The sequence below is a fragment of the Hemisphaericaspora subhashii genome, assembly GCF_019202705.1.
Source record: "Hemisphaericaspora subhashii strain CBS 10753 chromosome Unknown scaffold38, whole genome shotgun sequence".
NCBI classification, from domain to species: Eukaryota; Fungi; Ascomycota; class Pichiomycetes; order Serinales; family Debaryomycetaceae; genus Hemisphaericaspora; species Hemisphaericaspora subhashii.
The window spans coordinates 31,100-52,452 of NW_026057386.1; the positions used below are offsets into that span (position 1 = coordinate 31,100).

The window sequence follows — 21,353 nt, forward strand, 5'->3', positions numbered from 1 at the left end:
AGTTGTTTTTATTATGAAATTTTTGCAGTATTTCTGTATCTCATCCATACAATCTATAGTAGAGAAAGAAAAAAATTAAATTCCCTAAAAAATTTCATACTCTATTCTCATCTCTCTTCCTATAACCCCTTATTATACAAGTATATAACTAGACAAGCCATAGCTAATAATGACTCCACAGAAACCACAAGAACCAACTATATTAGAAAGTTCAGAAACTGAATCTTTCACTGCAGATAAAATGAACAGTAGTAGTAACAATAGTATTGGCGATGACTTATCACTTGATGATTTATTTAATAATTTAAAACAAGAAATAAAACCAACTAATGACATATTAATAGATGAAGAATCTGATTACAAAAAGATAGAGAAGTCTATAGCTAAATTACCAAAGATAAATTCAAATTTAGAACAATCTTTAGAAATTAAATCCAATAAAAATAAAACATCAATTAGAATACATGATCCAGTAACAGTTGTATCCAAGAAGGAGAATGAAAAGGAAACAACAGATGGTAGATGGTTTCATATGAAACAACCAGAATTAACTGCTGAAATCAAACGAGATCTTTCAATAATTCAACAAAGAAATGCTCTTGATCCCAAAAGGCATTATAAAAAGGAAAAATGGCAAATACCAAAATATTTTCAAATGGGAACAATTATTGAAGGTAATACTGAATTTTATAGTTCAAGATTAAACAGAAAGCAAAGAGGTAAGAATTTAATAACTGAAATATTAAATGATAATCAATCAACTAAATATTTCAAAAGGAAATATTCTGAAATTCAAATTACAAAGACAAGTGGTAAGAAAGCTCATTATAAATCCATTCAAAAAGCTAGAAGAAAGTTTTAACTCAGGAGTATATAACATATTAACAGTGTATCATAATCACATTAAAAGTATATCTAAAAATCTATACAAAATTTACATATGTAAACTATCCAATTACTCTTCAAGACCTGCTCTTTTAAATACATCCAGTCGTACTTGTTCCCATAATTGTTTCTTATCTTCTTTTGATAATTTAACTTTCTTTCCAGGATGATGATATTCCCCAGAGTTCTTCAACTGTTGTTTTAATTGATCTGATTTAACTTTATATTCATAAGCAGTTGTAGCAGCAGCTGCTAAATTGATTAAATAATTTCTAATTGCAATTTCTTTAAATTTAAATTTTAAAAATGAATGTTGATTTTGACTTATCTTATTATCACCTTTATTACCACTAGTACTGTTTATTTGTAATAATCTTGATTGTTTAACTGATATTTCTGCTACTGATTTCTTAAAATTGATATCCAATTGATGTTCTTGATATAAATTACTTGAAAATAAAGTATAAATCAATTCTTTATCAGTAATATGAGATTGTATCAACACGATATGACATAATGATGCTAAATCCCCAATTAATTGAGGTAATGAATTTTGATTATATTGAAAATCTGGTACTGAAGATAACATTGGTAATTGAGTTATTATTAATTTACATCTAGTAACATTTAAATTCCAATCAACTAATGATTCTGGTACTGATTGATATTGTAAATCTGAACCTAATGATATTTTATAAATCTCTTCATTATCTAAATCATCATTATACATATTACTCCCCTTATCTCCTCTTAATGCTGCTTGTTCAGCAAAATGACTTTCATGTAATACTATATCATTCACCAATTGTTCAACTGTTGTTGATATTGGTTCAGAATCTTCAGGAATTGTCGCCGTAGAACTTGAATATATCGAAGGAGCAGATCTAACTGATCGTTTCCCTGACAAAGATGAAAATATAGATGACGCTCCCAGTGATCGATGCAGTTGTTGATATTTATTGGGATTATGATATTGTGAAGGTGCTGACCGTATTGATGCCGCACCATTCGATGTTGTTACTGATGGGGGTAATTGTTGATAAATGGCATTTCTGGCACTATCCTTAAAATGAGAAGGCGCCTGCTGCCTCTGCCGTGTACTATTTGTAAATGGTGATGAAAACATTTAAAGACGTTTTTTGACTTCTTCTATGCTAATATTGTAACCGCTTTATATGTTGTAGGTAATTAATGTAACTAAAATGATTGGTCTTTAATTTTGTCTGATTAATGTCTGACTGGTCTGTCTATATATATATGTCAGTTGTTACTATGTGTCTGTCTGTCTGACTGTCAGTATGTATTCTAATGAATATTATTAATATAATTTGTGGGTATGTAAGAAATATTAGAAAGAAAAAAAACAAAAGACAGAAAACTTTTCTGTTGGTATAAAAAGGAGGGTCAGACAGACAACAAAAAAATTACAAAAGAAAAAAAAAAAGGTTAAAAAATAAATACCACAGTAATTTTTAGAGGTAAATTACAGTTTTGTACTCTATTGAACAATTATGCACGACTAATAAATTAATCCCCCGTTTTTCATTTACATCCAATCCTCAATAGTTAGCTTCTTAAATTCCGAAAAAGAAACTGGAAAAATAATCATGATTTTTTCCGAAACTCCTGATTATCGGAAAAACTTTATTTATTTTGTGTATCACGGTCAGGTTAGCAGTTCCTAATTGGGAATGCATCCCATTCAATCATATTTCCGATGCAATCCATAAGAAGGTCAACCATTCATCCATCCCCCCATTAGTAGTCATGTGGAAATTCCATCGACTATATAATTGAAAATAACAAGAGCCATCTCTCTTAAGAGCCATCTCTCTTTATAAGACTTGAAGAATTTTTCTAATATTGAAACGTTTTCTGTCATTGTAAACCTTTAAAATTTTAAACAAGACAACTAAGTTGTCTTTTGTGTAATTACCACCGTAGTATCCACACATTTTCAAATTTCTGAGATGAGACGGACTATATAATTGCGCTTCTGGATAGTAATACGCCTCGGTAAAATAGGGCATTTCAATTTGGAGGTACCTTAAATTTCATGTCTTCGTTAGTTTCCAATATTGTGAATCAAAATTGGAAAGCCTCTGTTCGAAAGTCTATTGTTATCATCATGTAATACGGTCAATTTTTATTTATTTCGTAAATAAGAATTTCATGTCTTGTTTATCCGAGTTTCACCTTGGCAAAACCACAAATCGGATTAATTAATGTAAAAAGATAAGCTAAATTTTCCAAAGATTATTCATTGGACATATGATATGGATTCAATATCGAAAGTAATATGTGTTATATGATGGGTTCATTTAATGATAAACTAAATTTTTATCACATATGAACCTTAATTCCTTTGTTGTAACAAACTCGACAATTTTTTGCAACTTTTCTACAAAACAAATTCAATTTCTCTTTGAACAATGATTAATTATAACAATTGCCTAACAATAAACTCTTAATTGTACAACTCCACGTAAGCGCATATTCTAGAACAATAGTAACAATATCATAAAAGTAGACCTGGAGTAAGGACCCCTCTATTACCTGGATGTTCCATGAAAATAATCTCCCGTGAGAAAATCACTTTAAGACTTCATTGCTTAGAAAACGTTAAAATACTTATGATTTTCCTTGTCATACTTCGTATTACATAAGTCTGTATTTGAATTGCTAATGTTGAAAGCCTCTTCAAATGATTTGTCTTACAGTGTTCAAATGGTTTGTCTTACAGTGTAGTATAATTCTCTGTCTAAGATATTTTCCGGCAAGACACGACCCAATCATCTTGTTATGAGAAAATTGAAAAACAGTAGCATTCTCATTTTGTTTGGAGAAGCTCAAGTAACCAACTCCCATTGAATCCAATTAAACTCATATCATGTCAAGTTTAGAGGAAATCATATCTGAAGATTTGGGGTTTAAACTAGACACAAGTTCTCATGGATTTGATTTATTTGATTCACCCATTGATTTGGAAACTTATGGAAACCAGGATTTAAAATTATTGGCAATTAATGATGATGATCAATTAATTGCAACATCAAATATTAAATCTTTGAAAATAATCTCATCAGGTGAATTGGATAATGTTACAACATTTGATCAAGAATTTGAGATTACTCAAATTCATTTCAATTCAGATAATTCAAAATTATATATTTTGAATTCAAACATAATCCAATCATTATCTTTGGCAGATTATAAAAACGGTGCTTATGAATTCAATAGTTTAAATGTATTGGATTCATCAATATCAGGTATTTTACCATCTCCATTTTCAACTGATAAATTATTAGCATTAACTATTGACAATCAATTGTATTTGATTGATAATACCAAAAGTGAATTAATCGCTTCTAATGTACTGGCTTATTGTTGGGATAATACTGGCAATTATATTCATGCAACAAAGGGTGAAGCAACAACTTTAAATTCCAAAAAAATCGAATTTGAAGAAGATCCAATTGATTCCCAAATTGTGAGTTTATTCTCGTTGAATAAATTCATAGTTGCAGTTTATGATAAATGTGATGCAGAATTGGATGATCATGATGTTAGATCATACATATTTGAAGAGAAAGCAGATTATTATCTTGCTATGAATGCAGATTTCGCACCTGCCTTTGGTTCTGTTGCTAGAAGTTTAACATACTATTCATCAAATATTTCTGATTGGATTGAATCACAAACTTTTGATTTTGTTACTTCTTCATTAGCCATTGAAATTAGTACATTAAGTACAACCACAAACTCCCATATTCCAGAAATAATGGGACAATCCGAAGATATTTATCGAGCACAATTCCCAATTGATGAGGATTCAGGTGATGATTGTTCTCCAGTTGGTATGGCTCTATCTATCAATGAATTGAATTCTGAAGTTCTTGAACCATGTCAAGGGGTTGACAAATCAGTTGGAAAATTACCAAAAGTTTATTGTCTTTTACATACAGGAAAATTGATTACCTGGTGGGTATTCCATAAACATTCCCTTTTGAATGCTGAAGTTTCATTAGAAAGAGCAATCGAATTTAAAAAGAAATCATCCTCAACAGGAGTAGCACCAGCTGAAGCAAAAGAAGATAAGATCGAAAATCCATTTGAAAGTGCAGCTGATGCATGGGAAAAAGCAAAAGAACCATATTCCCCAGTTTCAACTTCAATTGAACCATCTTCGGCATTTGGAAAACAACCCAGTACCGCATTTGGAGCACAGACTATAGAAAAACCATCAGATCAAGATCAAAAAGGTAATACTCGTCCTTCGTTGGGGGATTCGGGATTTGTCAAAAAAGAAGCTTCACCATTTGGATCCACGGGATTCGGCTCCACTGGGTTCGCACAATCTCAAGCACAAAAAGCTGCGGGTTTTGGTGGTTCCACCGGATTCGGCGCGGCTGGGTTTGGTTCAGTTGGATTTGGAGGCGGCGCATCGAGTTTTGGAAATCAACTGTCTCTTGCTGGTAAGTCCAGTTTCGGATCTTTTGCTAACCAAGCATCAGGATTTGGAAACGTCAAGGGTAGTTCAATATTTGGTGCTAATGAGAATAAGGGTGCTTCACCATTTGCAGGAATTGCAGAAAATAAAACCATCTTTAGAACATCAAAGCCAGTCTCTGATGCATCTCCATTTGCAAATCTTACTGGAGGCACAAAGCCGGAAAAGCCCATTGAATCTCCATTTGCAAGATTAGGGAAGAGTACTTCCGAGAATAAGGGACCATCGGCAATAACTACCTTGAAAACACCAATACCTACGGAGAGTCCCTTTGCTGCATTTAAACAAGCAGCTGCGGAAGGGGAGAGAGCCACACCAGTATCAGGTTCGGAAAGCATGGAAGACGAAGAAGAAGATGAAGTTTCTGATGACGACGAATTTGATGAACAAAGTTATGAAGATCTTGGAAAGGAAGAAGAATTTGATGATATTCTTGGGTCAATGTCAATAAATGAAGCACCAGCAGTAACTTCGAAGTCTCCAATCATAAATGCAAATGTTCCAGAAGTTAGCAAGGCCAAAGTTGAACCCAAAGCGGAGACACCTATATCGGCCAAAGAAACCCAGGTAACTCCTGAAGCAGAGTCTGAAGGACCAATCGCCCCAGCTGAGTTTTTAGTTTTTGATGGACTTACTACAAATGCTCAAACTTCCCAAGATAGTATCATGAATGAAATGAACAAGCTTGTTCAAGTTACGGAAGCAAATTTGAAAGTTCTTGGAGAAAATTCCAAGCTGCTCGGGGAATTCATTACTGAGCATGAAAAGGATAGTATTATTGAAGACTTGAAGGATGTTGAATATTGGCGTATGTCTCATATTAGCAAACTATCTTCTATTTTACAAGAAACGCATAAACCACTTGCCAAATTGAATGAAGATTTGAAAGCCCAAGAGTCTATGCTTAATGATTTATCAATAACTGTTCAGAAACGATTACATCAAAAAGCCAAACTTGATAAACTTTATAGTCATTTAGCATTACTTCAAGATGAACTTACAAATCAATCTCAATTGAAACATAGACCATTAGATATTCAAAGTGATATAATGAGAACAAAATTACGGGAAAAGATTACAAATATAAAGAAATTAGAAGCTGAATTATTGTCAAAAATGATGCCAATTAAAGCAAAGGATTCATTTACGTCTGAAACAATTCAAAATGTGGAACGAGTAATTTTCCGGTTAAATTATGAAATCACTGAACATGGTAAGCAAGAAGAAGATTTGGCTAAAGAAATGGAAAAATTACAATTAGAAACTTCAAGAAGAGTAAGTTTACCAATGTTATCAAATTCAAGTTCATCATCTAAACTTCGATTAAGACAAAAATTATTAAAATCTCCTCCTCGTATTTATAATACAAATGATGACAATTAGTTTGAGTTTATAACTTTAATTTAATTTAACAATTAGGATTTTATTTTTTTGTTTCTGCACCGTTTGTTTTGGTTTTTTAAATTTTCTTTTAATTTTTTTTTTTTTTTTGACAAAATCTAATCCATAGATTTAACATCTACTTGTACATTTCTATACAACATCCCCCATATTAGCTATAGATCTATTCAAGGAAAGATATGTCAGATCTAATAGGACGTCAAGTCGTGGTACCTGGAACAACAGGTTATGGAATTATCAGATATTATGGAATCATTCAAGGAAAAACTGGAATGTTTGCAGGTGTCGAACTTCCTGGATCATTAATTGCCAGTCGAGGTAAGAATTCAGGTGATGTAGCAGGAGTACAATATTTTGATGTACGAATACCAAAGAGTGGATTGTTTCTACCATATGATAGACTCAAAGCAGTCAATCCTGATTTGCCTGAAAGAAATCAAATTTCAAGAAGATCAATCCTGATGAATAATTTACTGAGTGTTTTAAGACTGACCCTGGAAAAAAGACAATCAAGCTACCAAAAGCCAAGAGTATCTTCTCTCACTGAAAAGACGGGAAGTCCTCAAACTAATAGTAGAACTCAGAGCCCCGGATTACCTGGTTATAAGGTTCAAAGCCCAAGAACAAGTGATGTGTTTGTGAGTCCAAGGACAAATAGATCCAATGGAGGTTTTCAAAGTCCCAACAGGATGTCCAATGATAGAAATGGCTTGTATCAAACCGGTGGAAATTCTTCTCTTGATTTGATAACGAAATATGAAACGGAAATACACGATTTGAAGCGTGTATTACGCGATAAAGAAAAGAGATTGGATCAATTCAATCAACAGAGAGCAGAATGGCGTGCTGCAATGGATGAGCTTGTATCAGTTCAACAAGATGGGATGCAAGTGTATGAATCCAAAATCGAGGAATTGATGGATGAAAATAAACGCCAAGAAGATGAGATTATAAAGTTGCGAACAACGCTCAGCCAAGCTCAACTGATTCTGCATAATGATGAATTGCAAATTGAAAATGAACACTTAAAACGTCAATTGGAAGAATCTACCGAAAAGATCAAACAATTGGAAAAGGAGGTTGCTGATGGGTTGTCCGTAGGCATTCAAGGAGTAAGCATTGACAATTCTGACTTGAATAAAGAAGTAGAAGAATTAAAGAAGGAGCTTCAAGCTAGACCTCACTTAAACGAACTTCTTGAACTTCAACATTCACTCGATGAGCTAGATGGTATGTATAAACATACCATACAATCAAAAGACACACTTATCAATGAACTTCAAGAAGAAATCAAACAACTAAAAGAGAATCAAGGACCATTGTCTGCAGATACAGCCGCAACAAGTGTTAGTCCCGCTTCAGGTGCCATATACTCATCCCCAGGATTACCAATATATCATGCACCAGGCGCTATAGATCCTAGCAGTGGGAAGAATGATTGGTGTGGTTTATGTGAGCGAGAGGGGCATACCAGTATCAATTGTCCTTATGAAAATGATATCTTTTAGCATGTGAAATTGACTTACAATTTCCTCCTCAACAAATTTTTTAATTTTAATATTGTAAGAGCATTTTTATTTATATATAGAGCATTATATTGTATATTTTATTAACAACCAGTCTAATAGTGAAGATCTCTTTTGTTTTAAATGGTAATTCATAGCATTGTTGAAAATGTTGAGTCGACTTAACATGGAGGAGTATGTTACTTGGCAAACAAAGAACAAAGTCACAGGCATTGTTTTACAAACAAAGCGTATAAATATCCTCTAGAAGTCCCCTTTATGATGGGGTCATTTACCTTTCTGTCTCATATAAGTAAAACTTATAAGTTATAAAGAAAATGTTATTGAAACAGCATCAAATCAAACTCAAAAATGGGAAAAGGACATTTACAACACTAAGTAATTTGACGGAATCAGATGTCTATACCAATGTTAACAAATGGTCAAGATTAATCATCTTACTTCATGGCTTCCCAGACATCAATACCACATTCAATCCAATCTGGTCGGATTTAGACAAATCCTTTGGGGAAGAACAAGTGTTGTTACTTGCTCCCAAATTAAGAGGATATGAAAAATCAAGTCAAGGTCCCGAGAGTGAATATAAACTCACTGACATAGCTGAAGACGTGAGGGTCTGGATTGAAACTTTAAACCCAGATGGTAAATATCCAGTTCATTTGTTAGGTCATGATTGGGGTGCAATTATCGCTTATCAGACAGCTAATTTATTTCCTGATTTAATAACATCAATGGTAACACTTGCAATTCCATATATGGCTGACACAAATGCTTGGGAATTTCTTTGGAATTGTCCTGAGCAGTTCTATTTATCATCCTATTTTTTGACTATGCAATCCAGTATAATCTATCTCCCTAAGTTGATAGATAAGAACTGCAAATATCTCGGAAAATTATGGAGATATTGGTCTCCCACCTATGATTTTACTAATGACGAAATACAAGAAATCGGAAACACATTTATGGAAGAAGGAGTTGCAGATGCTGCAACATCCTATTACAGACATATTCTTAAACCATCCACGCTTCTTAAATCCCGATGGCAAGTTGACTTCGATAAGGTCCCTACATTGATTATGACAGGGGACGAAGATGGTTGTATGTCTTTACGACTTCTGCAATCGGAGGCTGCTAAATTGAAAGGCAGGACTCAAGTAGAGTTTAAAATTTTACCTAATCTGGGTCACTTTTTACAGAGAGAGCTGCCTGAACAAGTTGCCAGACTCGCAACTGAATTCTTTGAAAAATATCGTGGATAATTAAATTAACTATATATCTTCTATGTCTTGTATAACTTCTTCTGTAGGTTCAGTAAATATGATATCGTCTCCTTCCCCATTTGCGTAGATTATGTCCTCTTCTTGATCTTTGTTTTCATTAGATTCTCCATCTTGGTTGCTAATTTGATTCTCTCTTACTTCAGCTTGCAATTTTAAAAGTTGTAATCTACCTTGTATGGCTATTAAATTAGGTAAAATCTTAAGCCCTTGGCTTAATTGATTTTGTAAATTCCTCAAATTGTCTAATTCGTTAGATTGCTTGGCAATGGCACCTCCATATGTAAGAAGAATCCATTTTAACCAAATACCAAAAGATTCACTTGATGAAGCGTCTTTTGCAACTTCTTCATTTGCAACAGCGTACAATTTTTCTATGCATCCACTTACTTTATTTTCTCCAGTTGCTAAATTTTTGACCACTTCTTTGATTGTATCGGCATTTTTGGTAGTGGCACATACGTTAGCAACAGCTTGTTTATTTATTTCTTTTTCTCCTAAAATAGAAAGGAGCTTCTCTAAAGCTTCGTCAGCTTCTATATCACGAGTTTCTTCAGCTTCTGGTACAAAGATCTTTGTTTTCGATAAGCTCTCATTTTGATTGGAAGATGTACCTTCAATATTAAGGACAATTGACTTATCCGAAGATTCCCAGTCAATTCCAACTGCGGCGAGGTCATTGCCCCTTTTAAAGATACCAACTAATCTTAAACCATCAACTGAAATTACTCCGGAAATGGTATCATTTGCTGTAATGGATTTGACAACTTCTTCTTCTTCTTCTTCAACATCTATCAACTGTATGCATTCATTGGTTTTAATCACAATATATTCTTTGTTTTCGAAGGTCAAGGTGGATATATTGTCTATTGGATGATCGCATGGAACTTTTCGAGCTTTATTTCCCTTACTAACATCAACCACGTATAATTCTTTCGAATTTGAAACGAATGCAATTAAATCGGATGACTGTTCCAATTGGATTATGCTAGATATTTTCCCGCTTGATTCTAATTTAAATTCATTGTCCTTAACAAACTTGTTCTTGCTAAGTTTTCCAATCAAGATATTTGAAGCTGCTAATGCTAAATATTGTGATTTTCCACGAAGTTTGGTTCCAGTCAAAATTTCAACTGTATTAACTGAGGCTGGTAATTGATACTTCTTCACAACAGATTGGTCTCTCATTGAATATTTTATAACATGCTTACCATCTGCAGTAAGGGCCCATATGGAGTCCTGATGTGCTTTTATCAATTTGTTAATTTTATCATCGAGTGAAACCTTAGAAATCACGGTACTCAGGGAAGGGGAAAGCAGTAATAATTCTCCATTTCCAAGGACAACTACCAAGACATCGTAATTACTTGTTTCCTTTTGACTTCCATTCAAGCTTCTCTTTTTCTTGCTTACTTGTAAATCAGTCGATGTCCAGACAGCATCTACGATCTCGTCCTCAACAAATACAGAGCCCTTAATGGTTGAGTTTACTTCTTCATTTACCTCCTTTAATTCATAAAAGCGGATTTCATTCTTTCCACTTCTTGATATAATACAAGCAACATAATGCCCATCTTTCTGACTAACGTATCTCATTGCTGATGATTTACTAAAATACAAGCTTTCTTTGTCTGGGAAAAATCTAACCTCTAGAAGAGTAAGCTGGGATTTTTTTTTCCACGATGCCCTTCGCATCAATTTTCATTTTCATTCTATGCAGGAATATTTATTAATTACTTAGAAATATGTTTTATAAAATTTCTATACACCTTGAAATTCAAGCATTTGTTGGACTTGAAGTTTACAAACCTCCTTCAAGTCATAAACATCTGCCTTCAATTCTTCAACTTGCTCCGACTTTTCTCCAATTAATTCAAGCATAGTTTGTTCTTTCTTGTTCTTCTCAACAATCTCCATTTCCAAAGTATTGATTTTTGATTGTAATCGTACAATCTCATCATTTAATTTGATAGTTTCTAATAATTCTGCTTCAGTCGCTTCCTTCTCTGTTAATAATCTATTGTACTCATCTTTTAGTGTATTCAATTCAATCTCTAATCGCCTGATGTTGGAGCTCATCTTATTAACTAGCTGGATATTATTGCCTTGCGAGGAAGAAGACGGAATACCACCAATACTCCCACCAGCTCCAATCTGAGATACCATAGGCGTTAGACTGGCAAAATTCATTTGCTCATGCATATCGTAACTGTCATCACCCATTTCAGTAACGGATGACAGCGACTGGTTCCTGCTATTGTCATAATATATACCAGAAAAGTCTCTATTAATCGCTGGGGTTAATGAGGATTCACCAAATCGTATATCATTCCAACTTGTAGCTGACAAGCTGCCACTGGAGAAATCGCGTTTTCTTGAAGGAGGTTCGAGATCTAAACGCAACCCATTATCCTTCTTCTTAACTTGTTGGTTCAATCTATCTATCGTTTCATTTAAGGATTGGATTCTTGTGTTCAAATTCGATCTGTCTTGATTCGATATTTGTTTGAATTTCTCGAACTTCTCGCGGATCTCTGCAAGCTCGCTGTCTTTCTCTTGAAGTAATAGCATCAGTTTCTCTTTTTCTTCTTTAAGTGATCTATGTTGCTCCTCGAGCTTCTTGAAGTCCCCAGATTGGCTAATCAAGGTATTATTGACTTTCGCAAAATCTTGAGCAAGCTTATTCTTGGTCTTCTTAAGAGATTCGATTGTGGATGTCAAAGAATCAATTTTGTGAAGCAAATTGGACTCTATTAATTTCCAATTCTCTTGTGATGATAAGTATTGCTTTTGAAGGTTATGATGAGCATCCGACAACTTACTAAACTCATCAAAGTCTATTCTATTTTTAGAAGATATGTCCTCGGAGGCTTCTTTGTTTCCGTTAGAATTTGAAATAAGTGCCGAACTTGTTTCACTTGATTCTTGCTCCAAACGCAAGCTTTCAATCTTATCTTCTAATCGACTGATTTCTTGAGAGTAAGTATGCTTGGATTGTGATAGCTCATGTCTCAAATCACTGATTACATTCTGCTTAGACTCTAACTCCAACGATTGTTGTCGTTTGCACATATCAAGCTGAATCTTTAAATCGTTTGATTCTTTCAATGCAGCTTTCTTAGCATTAATCTCTTCTTGGTGAAGTTGCAATAATTCCTTGTATTTACCTTCCCATTGCTGTGATCTTTCCGTCTCTAATTCAGCTTTGACATTGGCTAACTCTGTGTTGGTCTCAGTGAATTGTGTCAACACTTGATCCAAGGACTTGTATTTGTGGACTCTCAAGAAATCTTCCAATTCTTGTAATTTTAATGTGGACTCTTCATTTTTGGTTAAGAAATCTTGGAGATTTGCTTCTAATTCTTGATTCGTTGTACGCAACTTCTTTATAGTTTCATTCAATTTCAATTCTTTATGTGAGAGTGTTTCTCCTTCTTCTAACAATTGTTTAATTGTGGCATCTTTCTCTTCGAGCTTAGCCGTCAATTCAGTGAGCTCTTTTTCACGCGTATTGGTCTGGGGTGATCTATTAAATTGAGATGATAATTTCGGACTCAGACCGTAGAATCTAGCTTGATCGGAAAGCATGGCATTTTTCTGCTGTAATTCTTTTATCTCTTCTCTTAGCCTATCGATTAGTTCAACTTGAGAGACTTCTGGCTCAGCAGTTGTCTTTTCTTGCATTACATTTTCTGGCTCGAATACTTTTGTTTGTACCGGGGGAGTAGCTGGTGGCAGAGATATAGTCCTGGGAGGTGGTGAGGACTTGGGAGATTCGGTTGCATCAGCTGTTGTCTTTTTCGCTTTACCTTTGGCTGCTTGTGCCAATCTTTCTTGTAAAGTGAGTCTCTTTCTTCTCTGCGGCTTTTCTGGTTTTGGGTCAGGTTCAATAGGTGTTTGTTGCTTTGATTCGTCTCCTTCTTTTACCGTGTCTAAATCTTCTGGCTCTTTGTTCGGACTCTGTTCGATTTGAACCAGCTCTTCGGCGGGATTAGGGTGTACAGAAATAGCCAGCTTTGTGCCTTCTTCTAAATCAGGGACTTCACCGGTTTGTTTAGTCTGGTCGGTTGCGCTAGGTTCTTTTGATTCATTCAGTTGTGTATCTTCGTTATCTAATGCATGATTGTTGCCTTCACGCTCTTTCGCTGACTCGGAATTTATTTCCTTCACGGGACTATTTTCCATATCAGAACCCTGCAATTGAGGTGACGAGTGCACATTGTTCTCCTCGCTTGGAAGCATTTGAGTGACGTGTTCAACCTTGGTTGCTGGATCTTCGGGGTTCAAAATCTCCGTGCTTGGTTGTGTTGGGTGATTGTCGATTTCTGATTGAGCATCTACACCCTTTCCTATATCAAGACTTTGGGATGATCCATCTACTTCTTCGTCGATAAGATCCCTTCGCTCTTCTTCCATTTCTTAGTGGGTTTATCTTCTATACTAGTCAACTCTGTATCTAAGAATAAAAATTAAATTGGCTCTAAAAATAATTTAATTACCTTGATTGCATGGGAAAAAAAAGCAAAATTTCAAACTTTGAAATCTGACACGACTAGTACACAGAATCTAGTCAACAAGTGTTTATATCTATTCCTCTTAACATTTAATGCTTTATCCTATAGACCTATATATATATACGAGAGGAAGGTAATGAAAAGTAGTATATCCTTTGAATCCGTTCTCTATTTGGATTTATTGCTAGATATTAATAGGTTATCTGTTTCCTATTCCTATCAGGATATGTATTTATAGATTCTACCCAGATTCACAATCTATCCGTAAGTTCGCCATTATCACTTAATTCAACAAAGCTTGTACTCTGATTTACCGAAAGAAATTAATAGGAGTAATCGTGCGAATGTTGGAATCCAAATCTAAGAAGCTTTTGAAGATTCCTGTTTGTTGTTGTCTCCCTTGTATATTACAATAGAAGGTCGAAATATATTCAAAGTTGCTTTCACGTAAACCAACTTTCGTAGATGTTTAGGGATACGGAATTTTTCTCAAGATTGTAATTGTATATCGTTTAAGATCAATCCAGTGATCACTTAGCGATTTTCAATAGCCAAATCCTTGAGAATCGATTAACCAAGAAAGTTACGTAATTAGGACACTTCTCTAAAGAATTAGTTTAACAATTCCATGTGTATGATTACATGAAAAGTAAAAGTTTCTATTAATTTTTCGCTTGCAATGGTTCAGCCTAAGTAAGTACGAATAAATTTGCAATAGTCAGATGTCTAAGTGGTTATCGAACCTCTATTTAACCGAATATGATTGCTTCTTTCAACCCAATATTAAACACAAAACATGCATTGAGGTGGCCCTTTGCATATGCCCTGCAAATTTAGTTTTGAAAAGCGAGACTAATTTGTGTTCGCTTCAACGGAGTTAATGCCATCACTATTGTGTTCATCTTGAACAATAGAAGAAGACTTAGAAGCGGTACCAAAACAACTTAACATTTTGTATGTTATAAGCTCCATAACTCTACATTCCTACTAATTTATTTAATTTAATTAATTAATTTAATATTATTACAAAATTTATAGATGAGATAATAACTTACTTTATAAACATAATTTTTACAATTTTTTCTAATTTATGCAAATCGATTCCAACTATTGAAGCCTCGATCCTCCAGGTGGCTTATTATCAATCAGATCTTTCCGAGATTTCCCACTTGAGTCTAGATTCTCTCCACCAACAACTACTGGTTGTTGTTGATATATTGGTTGAGCTCCTAATGTAGAATTATAAACATTCAAGCCTGCATTGGGCATTGTTGGATACCTCTGAGCTGAAACTTGTTGAGATATTTGGGAGCCAGGATAGTTTTGGTAATACATGTAACCTTGTGGAGCAGTCTGGTATGCATGGGAATTCGTAGTATTATTGCTATCTGAGCCAGAACCTGAATTAGATGTTCGTAAATGAGTAGCATATCCATACCAATAATTACCTGACGCATACTCATTTGGATTTTGACCAGCGGCATAGGATTGCTGTTGGAGTGGTTGATGTTGAGGTTGGTGTTGCTGCGTTTGTTGTGGCTCTTGTGGTTGCTGATATACTTGAGTAACTGCAGGTTCGGAATATGAATTGTTCGATTTATGAGTTTCTTCTGGATTCTGACTGTGTTGAAAGTCTGCTTTTGATTTCCGATGACCATGCTTCTTAGTTACAATATGTGTATTCAAATGATTTAGTGATCCGTAACTCTTTGTACAACCATTGTATGAGCAGGCATACTTCCGCACAATTTGATTATAACGCCTTCTGAATCTTCTTCCTCTTTTAGCTTCTTGAAAATGGGTCATATCCATGCCTGGATTATGTTGTTGCATTGGATGATAATGTTGCAAAGAGTGTAATGGAGCACCAGGTGGTAGTATCTGTTGGCCAGCTAAGTGTGATTGGTTATATTGAGGCTGAACACCCGGAATCAAAGATGCATAACTTTGTTGGGATACACCTCCTAAATATGGATTTGGTTGTTGTTGGGCGGCAGAAACTGCTGATGGGGGGATTTGCATTACCATCGGTCTCAGATAACCACTCGTTTCTGAAGAAGTTGCTCCAGTGGAATACGAGGGGTATGACGGAATGCTGTTACTACTTGACGATGATACTGACGTCGAGCTAATTTGAGTAGGATGCTGCAATTCTTGGGAACTTTTTGATTGTTGGTAGTAAGAATTTGGCTGTTGGTTTTGAGGTGCTTGTTGTCGCTGGGACATTTCGATATTATTTGGTAACTCAGAAGAGTTTGAGGATGACGAGATCTGCTTGATCGTGGAACCAATTGGAGGTAGCATGTATCTCTCATCCTTTGGTTTGCTAAGAATCAGATTTATTGTTATATTCTTATAGTTTCTAGAAGACAAAGAAGATTCTGAGTTGGAAGAGTCATGACTACCTTCCGATGATCTTTTCTCATTTTGATAATTCATTATTGGGGTATGGAGATTTTCAAGTTAAACGACAAGAAAGCGCTTTTGCTCTTATTAAAATTCTTATTGTAGATATTCTTCACTTAAAGACGTTTAATAAAGTGTTCAAGAAGTTCCTATGGATTGTAATTTCACTATCTTTTGAAAAAAACACAAGTGTTAATTACGCAACTTGTCGTTGTTTGTTGTTCTATAAAGTTGCAAGATATTGATGTCTTGTTTCCTTTGACCGGTAATTACAAGTAAATAAATTTCACCAATTGATAGAATCTACTTCCTGTGTTTGTTCTCTCTCCAAGTTCTTTTTAACTGAAACTCTTTTTGGTTATTAGTGCCAAAAATGCTAATTATAGATTTCTTTGGTGGTTTGTACTTTTACCGTTTGCAAAATTAAATTGTAGTTTTATGTACAACCAACGTTAAAAATATATAAGTAAAAGCTCTTCTATGGAATGAAAAGTTGTAGGTGTATTTTACCAAATGATTTCCAAAAGAATAAATAGAACATGAAATTAACAAGAAGACAAATATTTAAGACTTTGAATGGTATTTTAATAAAATTTTATGCAGTTGAATTTTAAAAATAATAAAAATATTTAATTGTAAAAATTAAAAAAAAAAAAGTTTGAACTAGTTTCAAGTATAATTGAAATTAGCCCAATTATTTTAATTTTTATTTTTTTTAGATTTAAGATTCAAATATTTTTTAAGTACTGAAATTCGGGTTTGTTAAAAAACTAAAAAAATAATTTAATATTTTTATTTTTAATCTGAAATATCAAATAATAATTTTTTTCTTTTACTGTAACAAAGAATAAAAAATTAATAACAGTAATCTATACAATGAAGAATGACCACTTGAATACGGGAATATTTTCTTTCAAATAAAAACCTTCTATGAAATTCATCACAAAGAAAACAATGCAAGGTTTTTGCGCAAAATAAGTTATTTTTAACGTGAGTGTAGTTTTGTCATCATCAGCTAATGACAATTTTAGAGTAAAATTCAAAAGTAACTTTAACCGGAACTAAAAAAAAACAGTCCACGCTACCATTTTTTTTTAAGAAATTTGGCATTATGGCTAATTTTAAACAAGAATTTTAATAGACATTTAGACGTTTTGGTTGCATATTTCATATGAGAATTGGAATAGACTAAGTTCAATTGCGTGACATCATATCGGGCTGTATTGCACTTCGTTCTCACTCATAAGTGGTAGGGTGGATGTAACTTTGAACCGTAGGGTAAGGTGGCGTTTTGAACCGGTTTTCCAATTGCAAAAGTTGATGGAATTTCATAGGTCATCTTTATAATGTTAATAGTTGCAGGGTTTAAAAAATAAATGAAAACCATTCAATAATATTTTTTTCTTTTGCGTTTTTGCGTTTTCTTTTAAAAATTTTTTTTTTCTCTTATTTTAGTTTGATTTTAAATTAATTTTAAATCAAAATATTTCTAAAGTTTAAAAATTCAGTCTAATAATTCCATTTAGTCTAATAAAGTTTGGGCACAAACTGCAACATCAAAAAAGTTTAAACTTTCAGTGGGCTTGTTTGTTTTCCTGTATCCAGTTTGGGAAGTCAACGACATGTTCACCTTTCAGGCAGTTTCTTTTTATTTTCACCAAGGTATCAATTCTTAATTCAAACAAATTAGAGATTGCAAATTATGTGCGACTTTTTTTTTGAAATCACAAAGCCATCACTTTACTGTCAATTGTCAGAGAACCGAGGATTTGATAGTATTCTCTGATTTTGTCGTAGATTTGGTACGTTTATTTAGATAATGCTTGATTTATATCAACCAAGTTCCTAAATATAGATTGGGCTTTAAAATAATTGTTAGTTAATTTTTAAAATTTCATCACGAAAGCTTAAAGTTTTTAATGTTTCGTTTAAATTTTCCCCATAATATTTTAATTTTTCGTAATTAACTTTTTGTCTAGATCTGCAATCAAATTGTCATATCTTTCAGACTAAAAGCATATCATAACTTTATTCTAACGTCATAAAATCCAATCAAAATATGAAAGGTTGGATTCCGGAACTTTCTTTAACAACAGTAGCCTTTGGATCAACGAGATTAACAGCAAGATCGAGTCGTTTACGTCATTTGTTTTACTTATAAAATATTTGTTGCGATGCTGAAATTCACATATTTCAGTTCTGAAATAGAAAAAACCATTATGAAATGGTAACATTGATTTGATGTTAACCTAGCCTTCTGATGCTTTCCAATGATCATAGCGTCTTACTGAGCTGATGGCAAAATCCTTTGAAAACACTTATAGTCTATCTTTAGAATTAATTGGGCTGGAAATATTAGCCGAAATGCAACGTTAGGCAACCTGAAACTTAAACCTTGAATAATGTCTCCTATTAAACCGTCCGGAATAAATTAAGAGATGGGTTACTGCAACCTATCCATTGATATAGCCATCTCTTGACAAGATTTAAATAACTCTATTGAAATGTTTCATGTATGTAGAAACTGATTGCATTATTGTTCTTGGAAAACGAAAATGTATGGATTTTTATCTATTATGCAATACAAAGAGTCACTAGCCAACCTTTGTTAACATAAGATAGGTCTTCTCATGCTAATTGAGTCTCACACATGAACAGATGTTGGGCAGAGTTTTTATTGATTAGCCTTGCGCTTTTTTTGCTATTTGCATGACACAAATTAAGTTAAACTCTAGCCTTGGTCAATGACATAGAAATAATTGGATGCTGCTGGTTGGCCCTGATTTTGCAAAGTATCCACCCAACTTTACACATGTAATTGGTTGCGTAAGTCACATCAGTATGTATGATATCAAATATCAGTTGCTTTCGAGTAAATAGTATAAGGTGTAGTAAGTGCCGGTTCTTAACTCCTAGTTAATATTTTTTGTTAGTGCGTGAACAATTTGTATTGTGTGCTTAAAAATTAAGAATCCATGCAGAAACTTCGATTGCATCTTAAAATTCTTTTAAATGCATGCCAAGCAAAAAAATATCTAAACAATCTCGAAAATATTATTTCTCAGATCAAAAATCAAAAAAAAAAATAAAAAGTTAAAAAATAATTCATATGAATATGATTCTGTACACCTTCCTTTAAACCCTCGAAATATACGCGAGATACAAACCCAACCAACCAATGTCTTCCTTGAAACGCTCTGCTAAGAGAACGAGTAGATGCGTGATATATAACAGACAGTTTTACCTGTCCTATTCAAACTCAAAAGCTTGCATAATTGGTACGAAAAACGTATGCAGTCATTTCCCATTATTGACCATCCAAGAAACAAAGTCTCAGGATTGATCATCAAAGTCGTAACAAAGGGGTTCTTGATCTGGCAATTATAGGCTTATACACATGAATAAGCATCAAATTGTTTCTAGGGATTTTCCCGTTCTTATTGTTCGGGTTGAGATGTCGTCAACAAGGCATTTTTAGGGCCTAACCACGGCGCGGTGCAATAAGCCGCAGGATTTGCCCTTATTCCCACCAGAGCGATCCTCTATGTCAACAAAATTTGCTGTTAGCAGCCAGTGGCCTCCATAACCCATATTTATTAGGTTCTTCGAAAGGATGAACTATATTTGCTGCCTTTGTAATACTGAGTTCTTCTAATATCGTTCTACCTTAAGACAACTACATTCTTTTATTTACATGTCTTTCAAAGTTGGCTATGAACCGTTGAAGCCTTGAAGTCGGCCCCCGCCTGTGGTATCAGATCATCGTGTGGGCTCTGGATTTTGTGAAGATGTCACAATATGCATACAATATATTGGAACAATAAAAGCTTTTGACCATGATTAAGACAAGTCAACGGAAAAATATTTGATATTTTTCATTTCTCCGTTCAGTCGTATAGATTTAAGCTAAATTTAAATGATTCTATACATATTAAATAAGAAGAAACCGTTACGGGGAAGTATTAAAACAATAAGCGAATTATTCTAAAAAAGTGCCTTGCATATTTGTAAGTTAGCTGGAGGCGGGACAACTAGATTTGCGATATTTTCTTATCCATTAAGATTTTATTGGTCTGATGATGACTTGCTACACGAATCCTTTCGATTTTATAAAATAATGGATCCTTTTGAACATCAAAAGTGAAATTATTATGCAAAAATCAAAACCAGACAAATACAAAGTAGTCATAGAATAGGTTAAATTCTACGGAGAGACCACGACTATATTGTTAATTCGAATTTTCTAATTTTAGAAGTCAACGTACAAAAAGCAAACACCGGCACTTCCCGATTCTTTCTTTCTTGATAACTGATTGTCTATTGTACCTTTGTTAGAGATCTCTTTGTTTCTATATATTGACACAAAGAAAAAGTATGTTATTATAATATATTTAATAGTTACATGTGATAAGCAATAAACAATGTACCACATGACATTTAATGTTTGATTTTCAATCCAGCAAGTCTCATAATCATGTTTGTTACTTTTCATTAAATTCCCTATTCTATTGTTCGCCTTTTCTACGGATCCCTTGCATACGTTTCCCCTTGAGTAAAAATGCTTGGCTCCACACTTTAATTTCTGAGCAAACATGTCAAAACTCCAACCTTTTTTTGGTTATCCGTGTTGACAGCATTCTTGAATGCGCTCAGAACTGTTTTGGATATTGGGAAGAAGAAAACGCACCTAGAGGCGATGTGTTTGATACTTTAACCCCCCACTCTATTATCAAACAATTTCGTGTATGCGTCCTGATCGATTGTATATGCGTCTCTTTGTTAGCTATTATCGCCTACCTTCAAAAGGGAGAAGGCTTAAACAATTGACCAAAAT

The 21,353-nt window shown here is 33.9% G+C and overlaps 8 protein-coding genes across 8 annotated transcripts; 4 read left to right on the forward strand and 4 right to left on the reverse strand. All coding sequences in view use genetic code 12, as the record gives it.

Annotated features, from left to right (window-relative positions):
• Nucleotides 1-169: 169 nt before the first annotated feature.
• J8A68_005230 (uncharacterized protein) lies at nt 170-862 on the forward strand (the record flags this gene model as incomplete). Its single annotated transcript, XM_049409273.1, has 1 exon — nt 170-862. One exon carries the CDS (start codon nt 170-172, stop codon nt 860-862), a length of 693 nt encoding a protein of 230 aa, XP_049261467.1.
• Nucleotides 863-955: 93 nt separating this feature from the next.
• STD1 (Std1p) lies at nt 956-2,011 on the reverse strand (the record flags this gene model as incomplete). Its single annotated transcript, XM_049409274.1, has 1 exon — nt 956-2,011. One exon carries the CDS (start codon nt 2,009-2,011, stop codon nt 956-958), a length of 1,056 nt encoding a protein of 351 aa, XP_049261468.1.
• Nucleotides 2,012-3,775: 1,764 nt separating this feature from the next.
• On the forward strand, nt 3,776-6,778 carry NUP159 (FG-nucleoporin; the record flags this gene model as incomplete). The annotated part of the gene is made up of 1 exon (XM_049409276.1): nt 3,776-6,778. The coding sequence occupies one exon, from the start codon at nt 3,776-3,778 to the stop codon at nt 6,776-6,778; it is 3,003 nt and encodes a 1,000-aa protein (XP_049261469.1).
• Nucleotides 6,779-6,975: 197 nt separating this feature from the next.
• Nucleotides 6,976-8,304, forward strand: J8A68_005233 (uncharacterized protein; the record flags this gene model as incomplete). Its single annotated transcript, XM_049409277.1, has 1 exon — nt 6,976-8,304. The coding sequence occupies one exon, from the start codon at nt 6,976-6,978 to the stop codon at nt 8,302-8,304; it is 1,329 nt and encodes a 442-aa protein (XP_049261470.1).
• A 335-nt stretch (nt 8,305-8,639) lies between these two features.
• J8A68_005234 (uncharacterized protein) lies at nt 8,640-9,581 on the forward strand (the record flags this gene model as incomplete). Its single annotated transcript, XM_049409278.1, has 1 exon — nt 8,640-9,581. One exon carries the CDS (start codon nt 8,640-8,642, stop codon nt 9,579-9,581), a length of 942 nt encoding a protein of 313 aa, XP_049261471.1.
• A 9-nt stretch (nt 9,582-9,590) lies between these two features.
• On the reverse strand, nt 9,591-11,195 carry UTP9 (Utp9p; the record flags this gene model as incomplete). The annotated part of the gene is made up of 1 exon (XM_049409279.1): nt 9,591-11,195. One exon carries the CDS (start codon nt 11,193-11,195, stop codon nt 9,591-9,593), a length of 1,605 nt encoding a protein of 534 aa, XP_049261472.1.
• A 165-nt stretch (nt 11,196-11,360) lies between these two features.
• On the reverse strand, nt 11,361-14,015 carry J8A68_005236 (uncharacterized protein; the record flags this gene model as incomplete). Its single annotated transcript, XM_049409280.1, has 1 exon — nt 11,361-14,015. The coding sequence occupies one exon, from the start codon at nt 14,013-14,015 to the stop codon at nt 11,361-11,363; it is 2,655 nt and encodes an 884-aa protein (XP_049261473.1).
• Nucleotides 14,016-15,220: 1,205 nt separating this feature from the next.
• Nucleotides 15,221-16,552, reverse strand: WOR4 (Wor4p; the record flags this gene model as incomplete). The annotated part of the gene is made up of 1 exon (XM_049409281.1): nt 15,221-16,552. One exon carries the CDS (start codon nt 16,550-16,552, stop codon nt 15,221-15,223), a length of 1,332 nt encoding a protein of 443 aa, XP_049261474.1.
• Nucleotides 16,553-21,353: the final 4,801 nt, after the last annotated feature.